This window comes from Lagopus leucura, unplaced genomic scaffold (genome assembly GCF_019238085.1).
Source record: "Lagopus leucura isolate 7727_CA_CO unplaced genomic scaffold, USGS_WTPT01 Super-Scaffold_760, whole genome shotgun sequence".
In the NCBI taxonomy this organism is placed as follows: domain Eukaryota; kingdom Metazoa; phylum Chordata; class Aves; order Galliformes; family Phasianidae; genus Lagopus; species Lagopus leucura.
Window position 1 is genome coordinate 8,611,347 of NW_024962257.1, and position 14,599 is coordinate 8,625,945.

Genomic DNA, 14,599 nt, shown 5'->3' on the forward strand with positions numbered 1-14,599 from the left:
CCAGGAAGCGGAGTCACGGCAGGCGGCCAATGAAAGAGAAGGAGGGGTTGGCCCTAGCCAGCCGGCCCTCCCCCAGCGTCCCGCTGCGCAGCCTCCGGGCGGAGGAGGTCGGTCGGTGCCCGCGGAAGGGGCGGTGGCGGCAGGGCTCGAGGCGTTCGCGGCGTTCGCGGCGGGGAGCGGCCGCCGTGGGGGGGTTCCGGTGTGGCAGAGGTGGCGGCGCGCCCGGGAGTGCTGGGTGTCCCCGCGGTGCCCTGTGAGGCGGTGCCTGGGCCCCGCTCTCCACGCGGTCAGCCCCTCCCCGCCTTCCCGCCCGGGGAAGGTTCTGCGCCGGGGTGCGGAGCGGAGGGCGCCGTCCCCGCGGGTCCGTCTGCCGCTCGCTGTGCGCCTCCGCAAGGCGGAGAGCCTCGCCCCTCAGCGCCGGGCGGCTCTGAGAGGGCGGCAGCGCGGCGTGCCCGGGGCTGGGATACCCGCAGGTTCGGGAGCCCTGGGAGCTCTGCGTGCGTCTGCCCTCCGCGGGGTTTCCTTTCAGCGGTGCTTCCCCTCAGGGCTTCCCCTGAGGACTCGAAAAGCGCCGGTTCTTTGCTCTGCCCTCAGCGCTGCGCTGCGGTGAGGCGCTGCTACGAGAGGCGGTGCGGCCGGTGCGCTCTGTGACTCAGGGCTGTGCGGGAGGCTCACGCGTGTTTCATTGTTGTACAATTAAAGAACACGTCTCTGGGGAAGGGAAGCGTGGAACCTCGGCTTCTCACCGAGGCGATTCACACGCGAGGCGCGGGAGCAGATGTAGCGTTAGGGCAGGAGCCGAGTCAGATCCTGTGCTGCACTGAGTCATGGCGCTGGAGGCGGGTCGGCGCATTGTTAGGAGGCTGTTGTAGAAGAAAGATGCTTGTAAGTTTTTAGGAGCGACGGGAGCAGTTTCTTATTTGTGCGTAGGAAGGAACTGAGTCAAATACGACTTGAGAATGTTAATGCTGAGCGTTTATCTCAGTGCTCTTGGAATCTGAGGTCGGGGCCCGCAGTTCTCCACTGAAAACCTACAGGGTTACAGCTGGACTGTGGTTTTCCAAAAGCCCCGAGGTCTCACACCGACATCATTAAGTACACTTAATGATTTGGGAATGACTTTGGGAAGATGTGGATACACAGTTTTAAAAAGCACACTATTCTTATCGATAATCACCTTTCACAGTTTTTGATATCCCTCTTTTTAAGCATAAACATTTCACATGGGCATCTTTTCAATAACGTAGGTTTCTCAGTTCGGTTTATGAAACCAAACTTGCTACAGAGGTGCAAAGCCTGGAATCAATCACCTGGAAATGGAAAATTCTGTGAAAAATGAATATGATGACAAGCATGACAGTCACACTCAGTTATCTGAAAATTGAGTCACGTTTTTACAAATAAAAGACCTTTGGATGGCTGTTTGAAAATTGCATGTTGGATAAAATTGTTAACGTGGTGCGGAGGAGGAAGGGGTGCACAGCTGGCAGCAGGTTGTGCAGCTCTGCAGTTAGCAGGTATTAAGGCTGAGATGTGTGCCTCCAAAGGAATGGCAAATAGCTCCTCTCAAAGAGATGTTCAGATGGATAAAGCCTTGGTTAGAAAAAGCAACTCAAGAGAAATATTTCTGTATTGGGATTCTGGAATCTAATCTGGTCAAGAACATAAAGGGAATATTTGCTTTAGAAGGTGGGGGTTCCCTGGAGCTGGCTGTCTCCACAGGGTGCTTTGCAGCACTCATACTTCAGTTACTTGCTGGAGACACGTGGAAGAAGTCAGCAACTCAGAGAGCTGTTGGCTGAAGCTCTGTTTGATTTATCACAGAGCTCTGCATTAAAGAATCTCTGTTATTTGGACATACTTTAATGCTGTAATGCTCTGCATGAGTCACTTTCTGGATTTTGTTTACATGCTGTCTCCTCTAGTATGAAAATGTTTAGACTGTTAAAAAGTGCTTGGATAGCTCCATGGTTTCTGTTCATGTCTGATTTGTTTATTAGGTGTAAGTATTGCTTCCATGTTCGTTAAGTATTAGCATTTAAAAGTACAAACCCAAAACTTTGTTTTGAAAGGAATGCTTCCTAGTGTTTGCTGCATTTGGACATTCACAGCAATGGAACGTGTAGGGCTGTGGGCTGACTCACTTCATTCCTGCACAGAGCTTCGTAGCTTTAAAACTACATAGCTGGCAAGATGTAAAGTGTGTGCAATTACTTTGACCTCTGCACCAGAATTGGTCTTTGCAAACGCTAATTTTTATGTGCGCAGAAATTATTCTCTTAAAATTTGGTCTACCTGTTCTGTTGACTTTTAGCTGATGAGGTTTAGAAATGTCGCTGAATTGATATTCTGCACCTGTGTGGTTTTGTGCTCAGAGGAAGTGAGGATGTGGAGATCTTGATGCTAGAATCCATTTCCACACCTCTGATATGAATCTCCCACATCCTTTGACTTTGGAAAATTATTTAACCAACTATTGTAATTCTTTCCTGTACCTTGAGGAAGAAGAGGCTCACGCAGTTGGGAAGATGAAGTTGGCTTTGGAAATCCACCCCAATGCTCTGGCGTATTCCATGACCACGTTGGGTGCTGGAATGATGAACAGTATCTTTAATTTCTACTACGTCAAGCTTTTCCTAAACCGATACAGAATTTCAGAAGTAGCATTTCATCAAGCACAGGTATTGTATGATGGATATGTTGGTTTTCATGGTGTGTTTGCATCTGTGATATTGTAACAAAGGTGAAGTTTTTTGGTTTGTTTTGTGGTGGCATTTTTTTACTTATTAATTCCTTTTGAATGCAAAGCAAATGGTTATGCAGTACTTCCTGTTAAGTTTTGATATTGCATATGCAAGAATATGTACAAATGAAACACTGTTTACAATCTGCAGACAAAAATCTCAAACTTTGATTGCTGGGAAGATTAACTTGAAGTAATCTTTTAAACTAATCTTGCATCTCAGCTGCAGAGGTACATTTATGGATTGTTCAAGTACTTAAATACTGCCCCAGTTCTGCAAGTCCTTAGCTGGGTGTGCAGCTCCTGCTGTAAATTCCAGCAGGCAACGAGCTGGCTCATGTTCTGCATCACTTGCAATGAGTGTGCAAGGTGGGAGCTGTCAGAGGAGTGAGGTTGTAGCCATGGGGGTTCACCAGGCATTGGGCACTGCCTACTTACGCTTTCTTTTTTTATTCTATTTCATAATCACTGTAAACCTTTAAATACTTTTGATAATTTGGTCCCAAGTCTGCTTTTGTTCTTTCTTTTATTCTTCAAGTAGAGATTCTTTAAGTAGATATGGTGTTTATTACTTCTTGCCTGTATAACCTCTGCAGAAAACTCACACTGCTAAGTTGTGTTCTGTTTGTCCCAGGTTGTATTTATGATATGGAACGCCATTAATGATCCACTTTTTGGCTATATTCAAGACAACTCCCAGTTGCCATGCTGCTCCAGACGCCAGTTTTCAATTCTGTACGGAGCTCCGTTATACGCGTTAGCCTTTTTGCTTCCTTGGTTTCCTTGGAGACATTATGAAGAAGGTGACTGGCTGAGTGGGCTGCACCTCATTGTCGCGTTGTGTGCTTTTGATGGTTTGCTCACCTTTGTGCTGCTCGCACAGTGCGCGCTCTTTGCAGAAATTTCAACAAGACATGAAAGCAGGCTTCAGCTTATAAAATACAACCAAGTAGCAACATTGATCGGGTCAACAAGCGTTCTCTTTTGTGGCCTGATATCAGATAATATGGAAAATTTTGCTTATTTTCAGGCTTTCGCTGTTTTGATTGCAGCGTTAGCAACAGCTTGTATGTATTACACAGGCAAATACAGTACCAGTCAGTATGAGCAGAGAGGAGTTCTTGCTGAGAATGCTGATCGAGGAAATGGTGACAGAGCTCTCTCCTGGTCCTCGGTGATCTCATTAACCAAACAGATTATGACAGAGAAAAACTTTTTATTTTTTGTTACTATGAACTTCTTCCAAGTTTTCCACTTAGCCTTCTGCAACAATTTTATGATGATCTTTGCGGATAATCTCATTCCTCAGGATGTCCTTTCTTCTTCTGTAAGAAGCATCATGTATGGAGCAGGCTTCATTTGTCCTCAGGTAGGCAGGATCACGTTTTGAATTTCAGAATACAAGAATGTGGTGTTTTGTCTGTCCTCGTTAGGTTAAGGTATCTGTTTACACTGCTTGTTGAAAAAATGCTGTACCCTACATGAACGATTGGCCATACTGAGAAGCAAATCCAGTTCACCAACGCTCTAAAAGAAAATGCCCATGGGTACAGTCTAACCAGGTGGAAGGCTGGGTTAGTGAGAAGGGACAAGCAGGCAGGCCAATAGAAAATCATTTTACAGGAAGGTGAAATATGAGCGTGCAGCAAGTCCTACAGGATTCATAACACCTAAGTGTAACTGAAGAAAAACGTGGCCGAGAAAAAGTTTCTGTAAGCAAAAATGTAGAATTTGGAGTACTTTTCTCTTTGATTTTGATTTGCAATATACAATGAAAGAATGATCTCTTCCTTGGTAAGTTTTTAAAACAAACTGCAGAAGGCACTGGAAAAGTTACTAACGGCACTACTGAAATATGTATCTCAGTCACAGGAACAAAACAAAACTCGCTGCTTTTGGGGGATAATACATTCCCATTTGTTTTCTGTTTGCTGTCTTTGTCAGCTGTGTACACTGGGTATGGGGAAAGATGGTTTCATGACTCCAGCAGGGATGGGAGTAGGAGGAATTAAAGGTAAAAGAAAGGAGAACCCAAACCAGTCATAATGTGTGAGCAAAAGAAAACAGCAAAAATGTGTCCCACAGAGTGCAAACACTTTTGTCTGCAGCGAATAAAAAAATTTGTTGTTTCTTCCCTTCTAATATCTTGCAGTGGATTTTTAAAACTTTCCTTGTGTTTACTGCTGGGTTTCCCAAAAGCTGAGAATGTAGACTTGCAGCACAGGTACCGATGGCACTGGGAATTTCTGAAAATGAATGTTCTTTAAGTTGTAATGCTTTTCTGTAGGGAGAACTTAGGAGAAGGAGCAATTGCAATTCACAGTTCTATTTCAGTTACCTTTTTGGCTGTTGCACGTGTAACGCAGAGTCCCTGACTTTTTTCTCTCAGGATCTTATGCATACCTTTTCTGTTCTATAAAGTGAATATTAATCATCCCAACTGTAATCTTTGCCACAGGTTTTAGAGTGTTTTGGTTGTGTTTTTTTTTTTGCTCAAACAAGTACGAACTTTGAAAGTAAATCAGAAACCTCAGAAGTAAGGAAAGATGAAATGCACTCAAGATATAGCAGTCATCAGTTGCTGAAATCACTGTGACAGTGTGAAGCAAACAATCTTTCAGAAGATGCATTTCTCTCTGCTCCCCAGACGCTTTGTCTCAACGGTCACTGAACCGTAGCATGTGCTGTGACCTTATTTCTCTCAGGTTTTGTCCCTTTGAGTTCAAGATATAATAAGAGAATTCTCTGGTGGCAATGTCCTGAGCTTCACTTACTGGCAGAGCACCCAGCCCGTGTAAAACAAAGCACCTTCTTACAGACTGCTCCAGAGGTCTGTGCTGGGATGGGCTGCAGCTTCTGTCTTAGGTTCCTTGTAGCAGCGGGTGCAAAGAGTACAACCTGCCTTTCAGGGTCAGCCTGTTGCTGAAACAAATCTAAATGTAAAGCATTACTAAGTTACTGTTTTTCATAGAAACATGCTGTTTTAGAAATGTGCAGGTAGTAAGGGATTTCTAAATGGTGCTTCCCGGGACAGGGCCATTCTCAGTTACAGAGAGAAGATTGTGTTTCTTACAATAACACACTTAACATCTTAGAATGCATCATGTAAGCACAATTCTGCAAACACCAGAGAACAGCAGGGGAATGGTAGGTTTAGTTTCTTACAATCAGATCTTCTTACTATACCAACTTCCCAGATTTGTTTTCCCTCTCTGTTAATGAGGGCATTCAATAATAGTTAGCAATGTGAGGAGCAGTACTTTCCTGGGGATGTGACAGTTCTTACCTAGCTGGAGTGGCAGGACCATTCATACCTGGTAAAGCTCACAGAGAATGATCCACTAGATATTTCTCTTTGTTCAATTCTTATGTTTTTATTTGGTTTGTTCTTTTTAGGGAGCTTTTTTCCTTCTCGTTTGATATGTAGTATGATATGTTTATTTGTGTCTTTCTGTCCTTGACAGGTCTCCTAATGCTGAAACACTGTGCTGTGTCTTTGCCTCATATATTTGTATTTCTTTTCAGTGCCTTGTTCTTCTCAGTCATGCTTCGTTGAAGAAGTTTGGTTACTACAGAATCATCTTGTTTTCCTTTTACTTTGAAGGAGTAGCTGCTGCTGTCATGTTTGTTCTAGGACCAGGACATTACTATCTCTTGGCATTTTATCTCACAACAAACATGTAAGTAAGTACCCTTCTTTTTTTCATACATACCAGTTAAATAATTTCAACAGAGTGGACACCTGTTTCTGTAGCATAAAGATTTTGACACTGCTTTTTTTTTTTTCTTTCTGGTCTGTTTCATCTGTCAGGAAACTGAAAACTTCTCTCAGCTTTCACTTCAGCTTTTAATTTCTTCTTAAAATCCAACCAAAGAAAAAACAAAGCAACACAAAAAACCCAAACCCATGAAAAGTAACTCAGGTTTGCAGCCAAATCCCTCCAGCTATATCTCTGTTTTAACATGAGACAAATTCAGATTCAAGAGAAGCAGAACCACTTTTCAACCACAGAGACAGAGATCTCAGTAGAGAAACTCTTCAGACAGTTTGCTGGAGAGCCTCAGACCTCATTTGGTACTGAATGAACCTTTGTGGGTTGCACTGCAGAACAAGTAGCAATGAGTCAAGTATCCATTAGATAACCAGTGCTAAGTTGCATTTTCAGTGATAGCGGGGAAGTATGATACCAAGAAATAGAAGTTGCATTGAGGAAGTACATTATTACATATGCAAAAATTTAATTAAAAAAGACCTGCTTGTATACATCAGTTCATTTTTCTCTCTGTGTTTCCTGTTACACTGCTGCATTTCTACATGTTCTTTCCTACCCTTTTTTTTTCCCCGTTTTCATTCTCATTTTCAGTATTTCATGGGCTACTGTAACACTGAGCTGTGTGGCCAATAAATTGCATTTCATTGCCTGCGTACTTTAAATGATGAAGATATATTTGGATTTCCCCAGGAAAATCTTATAAGGTACCTAAAGGCTGTTTAAAGTGCTAATTGTTCATAGCCTCTTGTAAGTGCAAGCTAATCACAGCCAAAATGTAATGAAATGAAGAAATTCTATTATTTGAATACAGTTTCAGTTCAGCAGTTTTACTAAGATCAGATTTGTGTATGTGTGAACATACATACATATATATGTATGCAAAATGTGAATGTGTGTAGGAATACATATAAGTTTTTTTTTTACTGTTCTCATTCTACTTTGAAGTTTGTCTTACATCTGATCTTTCCAGTCCTCTCCAGTTGTTCAGACTTCAACAGGAAATTTGCAGTTTTTCTTTCTTCTTTAGCGTTTCTTTTCTTCATGTCATTTTAAATAATGGTTGGTGATAACATCAAGCAAGTATTTATGACTTTTTTCATCAGTGTCCAGGAAAAAAAAAAAGGGGTGAAAAAAACCCCTTTTAAGTATGCCTATCGATTTCTAATTCACAATTAAGAGCAGATCTAACAGTGCTTTCAGTTTGTTTCAAGACACATTGCCGAGTTTTAGTGTCAGCTTTGTGTGTTTGAGGACTGTGAGTGTGGTTGGGTGTCTGTGCCTGCATGTTGGATTAGGCATCAATTACCATTTTTTATTATGAAAATGTATTTTTTTAAAATGTTTTGTCTTCCTTTAGGGTAATTGTACAAGCTTCGTTTAGTTTGTTCAATTTGCCTTTGGCAGATATTGTTGATGCAGATTTAATCAAGCACAAGCGAAGGTATGTCAGTCTTCACTGTTTTTCTTGAAAGATGCTGTGTGTTTGCCATGCTACTCTTCAGTAAATTGGAGTATGTCAGAGTAGAGGCAGTAAGTGATTGGGTGCTTGTCACAGAAGTGCATCCTGTGAGAACAGCATAGCACAAATAGGGAACTTGAATGAAGTTTCCTGCAGTTATTTCAGCAGAGTAACTTGAACAATTTATTAGGCCATTTCTAGTTTTAATTGCACTGCTGTATACTCCAAGTTCTTCATGGTTTTTTTTTTTGTGTGTTTATTCATATCAACTTAAATTGAATTATTTTGTAATCCAGTGCATCCATTGTCACCTTTCTGACACTGAAAAGAGTTTAGAAAGTTTAACCTGTGCTGCTCAAGGTGCAAATTTCAAAGTCTAAGTGGCTGCTGTTATCTCTCTGAAAAGAAATCCAAGATAAAACCTGCAGAGGCCTTGCATACGACAACTGATAGATCTCTGGGATTTATATCAGAGTGCAAATAACTTCCTGCTGGTTCCATCAATGATTGTATTAGTGCAGATTCAATCTCAGTGAAAGGGTATTAAAGGACTTCACCCTCAAAGGTGAGAACTGGTGCACTTCCTTTCTTGGGCTCTCAAGCGTATTCTTAAAGTGTAACTAATTTTCCATGCACTGTTCAGGTTAGCTTTGTTTCAGAGCCAACAGCTGAACTTGAGTGCAAGTCATTTCAGAACTGGGGCCAAGATGTATGGAGCCCAGAGGTTTTTTACCTTCTGTTTCCACAGAAAATGAGATTTCGTTATGATAGCTGGCCAGTGCATGAAATGTATGAAATACAGCAGCAGTGTATGAAAGACGAAGCTAGCGTTTGCATATTAACAGGATTTAAAGTATCACTGCTGTGATGTGTATTTTTACTTTCTGAAATGTCTAGATCACCGCTTTCCTCTATGGTTTTTGGTACCAATGCTTTATTTACCAAGCCTGCCCAGTCCTTGGCTCCAATGCTTGTGGTTACAATACTGAATCAATTTGGTTATGAGAGCTTGAATAATGAAGTTGCTCAGCCTGATCCAAGGTGAGTTCAAAAGGGATGCCTTAAATCAGAGAAACTAAATGGAAATAATCCTGTCATATAAAAAACACATTAATCTGCTGTTAGTTTTCACCAGCTGCACTTCAAAAACAGTTTACTGTGTGGTATTTTTTGTTGTTAGGTAGAAATAGAAATGTTTTCTAGTTTGTTGGTTTTGTTTGTTTTTAAGAATAAACCTTCTATCAAGCAATACATTTGAGGATACCTACCTAATTTTTGGGGGGGGAAGGATACGTTGCAATATTTAACCACTTTTGGTTCTCTGTGAAAAATAAAAAGAAATTACCCAATACTTCTTATTAAGATAGATGCAGTCCTGGCTGCTGTATTTTGTTATCTCATAAGTCTATTTCCTTACATGTATAATCTTAATAGGGTTGCAGCTAAGATTTTTTTATTATTATTATTTGAGAGAAAGCAGTTTAATCACTGGAGGGAGGGAATTTGCATCAAGGAGTATCATTTTGACTTCAATACTACTTACCATTCTAATGCTAATGATTTCATTGCTTTCCCTAGAGACCTTAATGCGGAGCATAAAGCTGTGGTTGCTAGCTAACACATTATAAATGCATGGGCTTTTATAAAAACAAATTATCAGGGTTTACACTAAAAAGGTCATAGGCTTTTATGACCAACAAGAAGAAGTGACAACATAAAGAATAACTGGAGTCAGGACTAAAAGGCAAAAATCAGCCTGATCGGGATTTGCTTGAAAGAACAGCACAGATATCCTAGGAACTATAGAGCTTCTCTAAATTCTGTGTACAACGTTTAAAAAATACGTAGCAGACAATTGTATAGAGACTTCTGTGGAGGTAGGCCTTCAAGGAGAAGAGGCTGATTTTGTGTCCTCTAATGCTGGGAAAATGTTTTATATTTGAGGAATTTTCCAAAATGAAAAAAGAGGAGGAAAGTACAGCATAAAAGGACAACAGGTGGTCTTCTGAAAAGCATCCTGACATAAAGAAGGCTGAAGTTTAAGACTATGCCTGAGAACAGTTCCTTTGATTTCAATTCTGTAGATAGCCAGCCAGAGAGAAGTTGTGAAGAGGACACGAATCTCATTATAATGTCAAATTAGATTACTGATTTTTGCAGAAGAGCAAAAGATGTGACTGAGTGGATGTTGGATTGTGAGAGGGCTGAATATATTAATCTGGAAGGTTCAGAGAAGTTCAGATTTAAAGCATGAAAACTGCAGATCTGATCCAACTTAATCAGAGGAATGATGCCGTAGTGGATAGATTCAAAATCACAGTGTTCTAATTTTTTGCCCAGTAAGTAGAGTCTGGACTACAAGAACAATACATTTATTGAACACAGAGTCAAAATACTTTCAATGCTCACTCTCTGAAATCTGTATTTTCCATTGAGTGATGTTGAAATTGATTTATTTAATTGCAAGGTACAAAACTGAGATTCAGGGAACACCACAAATATGCTGTCTGTCTATCATCATACCTATCCCCTCAAAAACGATTTCTTAGGCAGAAGCAGTCTGCATGCATTCTCTGTATATATGAATGCATACATGCACATCAGCCCTGAACTCCAAATTTGTCTGTCCCAGTTTGATCTCAGTAATTGGACTTTTCTACCAGCTAGTTCACAAATCCTGTAACCTCTCTGGGGAAGAATAAATGAAAATATTACAAAATATGACTTTCTGGGCTGGTCGTTATATGCTCACTTATCCAAGCATTCCAGAGACCTCGTCTGTTCTACTCTTCCTCTGTATTGAAACCTTTCAGCTGACCGTCAGCATTGCCTCCTTTGTACTTACCTGTGCCAGTATTCAGTTCTGCCTCACTGACAGTACCTTAGATATCAGAAATGCCTTCTTCCTTAGGAGGAACCCAGTTCTGTGATTTTGAATGCATTATACATTAATGTATTATGCCACATTCTTAGGGGATGCTGTAGCTCCACATAAGTTAAGCATTTTGTAGTGGAAGCCAGCTTCAGAATTATTTTTGCTTTTGTTTTTTAATGTGATATCCTTAAAGTTTGAGGAACAGTTTGTAGACAGAGTAGCTGTTGTTGCCTGTTTGTTTTGTACTTTTACTTCATCATGGTAACATCAAATATTACCTGTCTCCTATGATTGATTTTTTTACTTATTATGTTTTGTTATGCAATTGAAAAGATATGTAGTTTCAAAACGCCCTCTTCTGGAGAGCTACTGCAACAGCAGTTAACTTCTACAAACCTGCTTTTAGCTTGTCCTTCAGTGAAGGGCTCTTAGCGGCACTTTGTTGATGCATTTGTATTGAATTGCTGGACTGCATCACTTTCTGTTCAGACCGAGGGAAGCCTAGGGATAGACTGTGTGTTTTATTCCTGCATGTGCAAAGAATGACTGAAGATGGAAAACTTCATTAGGTACTGGTACAACTCATTACTGTGACAAAACATGAGCTCTGCTCTTGATTTATCTCAACCCCTTAATGAAATAGTTTTCCCATTCGTTGTTTTCTCTAGATATTTGTCATAACTTGAGGTTTTAACACAATTGATGTTATTATTTTCATGAACCAGTATTGTTCCACTGAAACCAGATCAGGATTGCATTTGTGAAAGTCAGTAATTTGGCAGATGTTCTTTCTTTTTTGTCCCTTGTTTTGTGTAAACATGGAAGAATTTAGTGTTTAAAACTGCAGTCCTCTTTAGGGTGTAGAACAGGCAAAGTGCAAACCCCACCACGCTGTTAACTGTGTCTGAGTTCTGTCTTCAACTTCAGATGGGTAAGAAATTTGTCTAAGGCATCCCGGCCAGCGCTGCTGGTATCAGTAACCATTGGCAGTTGTGATGGTGGTGTGCATGAGGCGGCCCTTCTTTATTTGTGCGGAAAATGCAATTGAATTCAGGCCAGTAAACAACTTCCAAGTGGTAAATTGTTGTTGCTGTGGACCAGTGACCTGCTAGTTAACAGTTTGCATTTCTTAAATGTGATTGCCCAAGTGATCATGTAGTTCATCTGAGAGCCTGTGGTTTTTGTTTCCTTACAGAGCATTAGCATGGACGTGATTTGGGATAAATTGTGATCAGTGTGGGTGTGGGCATGTATGTACTGAGGAATAAATCTAGGCTGTGTTGGGGTTACGTTGGAGATAGCGAGCATTCTTCTGTTAAATACAGTAAGAGATGAGTTCATTCTTTTATGATTTAGATAAACTCTTAGATTTTATTCAAAACCCTGCTCCATTTTACAAGACTTTTGTTCACAAATTTCAAGGTTTTCTGCATCATGTCCATAGCTGTTCTGGGCCTCCAATCCTTATACCTGAATGCTAAGAAAAAAGCAAATAACAAGAACTGATCTTCTGAAAGATAGTTTGGGTCCTGTTTCTCAGCTTGAGTTGACTTTCCTGATATTTAAGTAAAAATTAAAATTCGGTAATGAACAGAATGTCAGTAGATAATTCTAGTTACTAGATGAATGCCAGAATGTGTGCTTTAAGATGTCAGAAACCGTACTGGATAACACAAGAAAAGTTATCTATCTCTCATATTCTCCTTTTTGATTCATAGTTAATGATGCTTTTATTCCTTAAGATTTAGATCAAGAAATACCATTTATTCAGGAAAATGAATGAGAATCTGTGTATTATGTTAGTGGCTTCCATTATCTTGTGAAAATTTATTTCAAAACAATGAGATGAAATTAATCTTTCTATTTCAAGCAATTACACCATACCTGAGCATTAATCATAACTCCCACCTTGCATTCAGCAGCTGTGGTAACATACTATGTAGATAGCTAGTAGTTCAGATGTGAAATATTTCATATTAAAATATTTGTTTCTACTACAGTTTTTCTTTCTCTTCCAGAACATTCAGTGTCACTAAACCTTTTCTGATGCTCTGTTCTATGATTGAATCACATTGCTTTAAATTATTTTCTGTATTAAATAACACAGATGTGTAGTAAAGTAGTTATCTCATTTCCTCTCAGCAATTATGAGAGAAGTAAACACTATAAAATATATATCTGTATGTAGAATCAGAAAATATACTGGAAATATATTTGATATCCGAGATATTTCCTCTATTTAGAATTGATTGTTCACAGTAATGTGTATGTGAATATTTAAGATAAATGATTTAAAATAGTTTGTTATGAAATGACCGTAGAAATCAATTGTTTATCTTCTTCATCTTGAAAGCTGTGTTTTCATGTTTTTCACCAGCCTGTTTTTAGGTCTTCATGACGCCATGTTCTATTTGATCTGTCTGGTTCCACTTTGCATTGCAGTCGTACAGATCGTGACGTGGACTCCCTTTTCAATCCAGAATAGTCACATGGCAGCTGCACACTAATATTTAACTGTTGGTCATTAAATCGTCTGATGAACCACACCACAAAGGACTTAGCATATTTTAAATGTGAAAAAGCAAGATTGCCTTCAGTGGACTGTCAGACCAAATACAGTTTGAGCCACTTCAATGATATTGCACCCTTCTCTGTAATGAATGTAACAATCCACGTTCAGCCTTAATGATGAGCCTATATAGAGGGGTTTTTGAGTTGAGTTATTTAAATGTATTGTGCTTTGTCCATAATTACTACTGAGGTCATTTTTGATACATACTGGTCACTGTTACCTACTTTGAAGAACGGATATGGCAGATCAGGTGAGGGAATCCCAACTCAGCACTTGGAATTTGAGGGATGTATGTTCTTAACCTGACTGAAAGGTGGAGGATGAATTCTGTCATACCTGATAAAATGTCAGCTCTCTGAGGTTAGGCCATAAGAGCCCAGAGGGACATCCCTCAGGGATGGCAGAGAGATGAAGAAAAAGATGGAGCTGGTGTCCTGCTGACCAGTATCGACTCAAATCTGCCAGCTGCTACAGGAAGAGGTCCTATAAAAAATCTCTGTCAAACTAAATTAGAAAAAGATTAGAATGTTATTCAATTAGGTGTTATGGAAAAGACTCCATACTTCCTCTTGGCTTTCAAAATGTCTGCACTTGGTGGCAGGTAGATGTAGTTCCTGGCTTTTTGAATGGGAAAATTGTTTTGAGGTGCAGCGTTGTTAGCTTATACAAAACGTCACTGTGGAAAGAAGAACATATGGATAGAGCAGTGTTCACTTAGTTGGTTCAAATCCTAGTACACACATTAAGTCACACTCTACCTGCTTAGTAGTTTTAGATTGGCAAATTTGTTTGTGCTCACCGTTGAATTTAATGAATTAATGATTCATCCAGTTGATGTTAATTTCTGATTTAGCCTTACAAAAATGTCTTCAGGCAAGTTTTTGAATTGATCCTGTGATTTTTCTAGAATAAAGGTTTTTATACAATTTCAGGAACATTGAATCCTATCTCTGTTTCACACATGCTGTCCTAATACTCTTGCTATGAGGGCAGGAGAAAGAAAGCATATTTAATCACACCCATAATCAGTCTAAAGAAGTGAATAGCCAGCTTTAATTGAGGTGGAAGTCTTACTATATGAAATAGTGATAGGAAGTTGACAGTATTTTATGATTGACATAATTTGTTCTCCATTTCTCTGTCATTCATTAAACTTTGTTATCCTTTGCTAAACCAA

General features: G+C 40.0%; 1 protein-coding gene across 4 annotated transcripts; it reads left to right on the forward strand.

The window, feature by feature from the left end:
* The first annotated feature begins 11 nt into the window (after window positions 1-11).
* Window positions 12-14,599, forward strand: LOC122176101 (transmembrane protein 180-like). Of its 4 annotated transcripts, none has more exons than XM_042864379.1 (7): window positions 14-107; window positions 2,502-2,681; window positions 3,378-4,112; window positions 6,269-6,423; window positions 7,874-7,957; window positions 8,873-9,016; window positions 13,228-14,599. In XM_042864379.1, the coding sequence occupies exons 1-7, from the start codon at window positions 30-32 to the stop codon at window positions 13,355-13,357; spliced, it is 1,506 nt and encodes a 501-aa protein (XP_042720313.1). In that variant the 5' UTR covers window positions 14-29; the 3' UTR covers window positions 13,358-14,599. The 4 variants fall into 4 exon arrangements, with proteins under 4 accessions (XP_042720315.1, XP_042720316.1, XP_042720313.1 ...); XM_042864380.1 differs by lacking the exon at window positions 14-107 and adding an exon at window positions 469-885; XM_042864381.1 differs by lacking the exons at window positions 8,873-9,016; window positions 13,228-14,599 and adding an exon at window positions 8,382-8,857 and having other exon boundaries at window positions 12-107.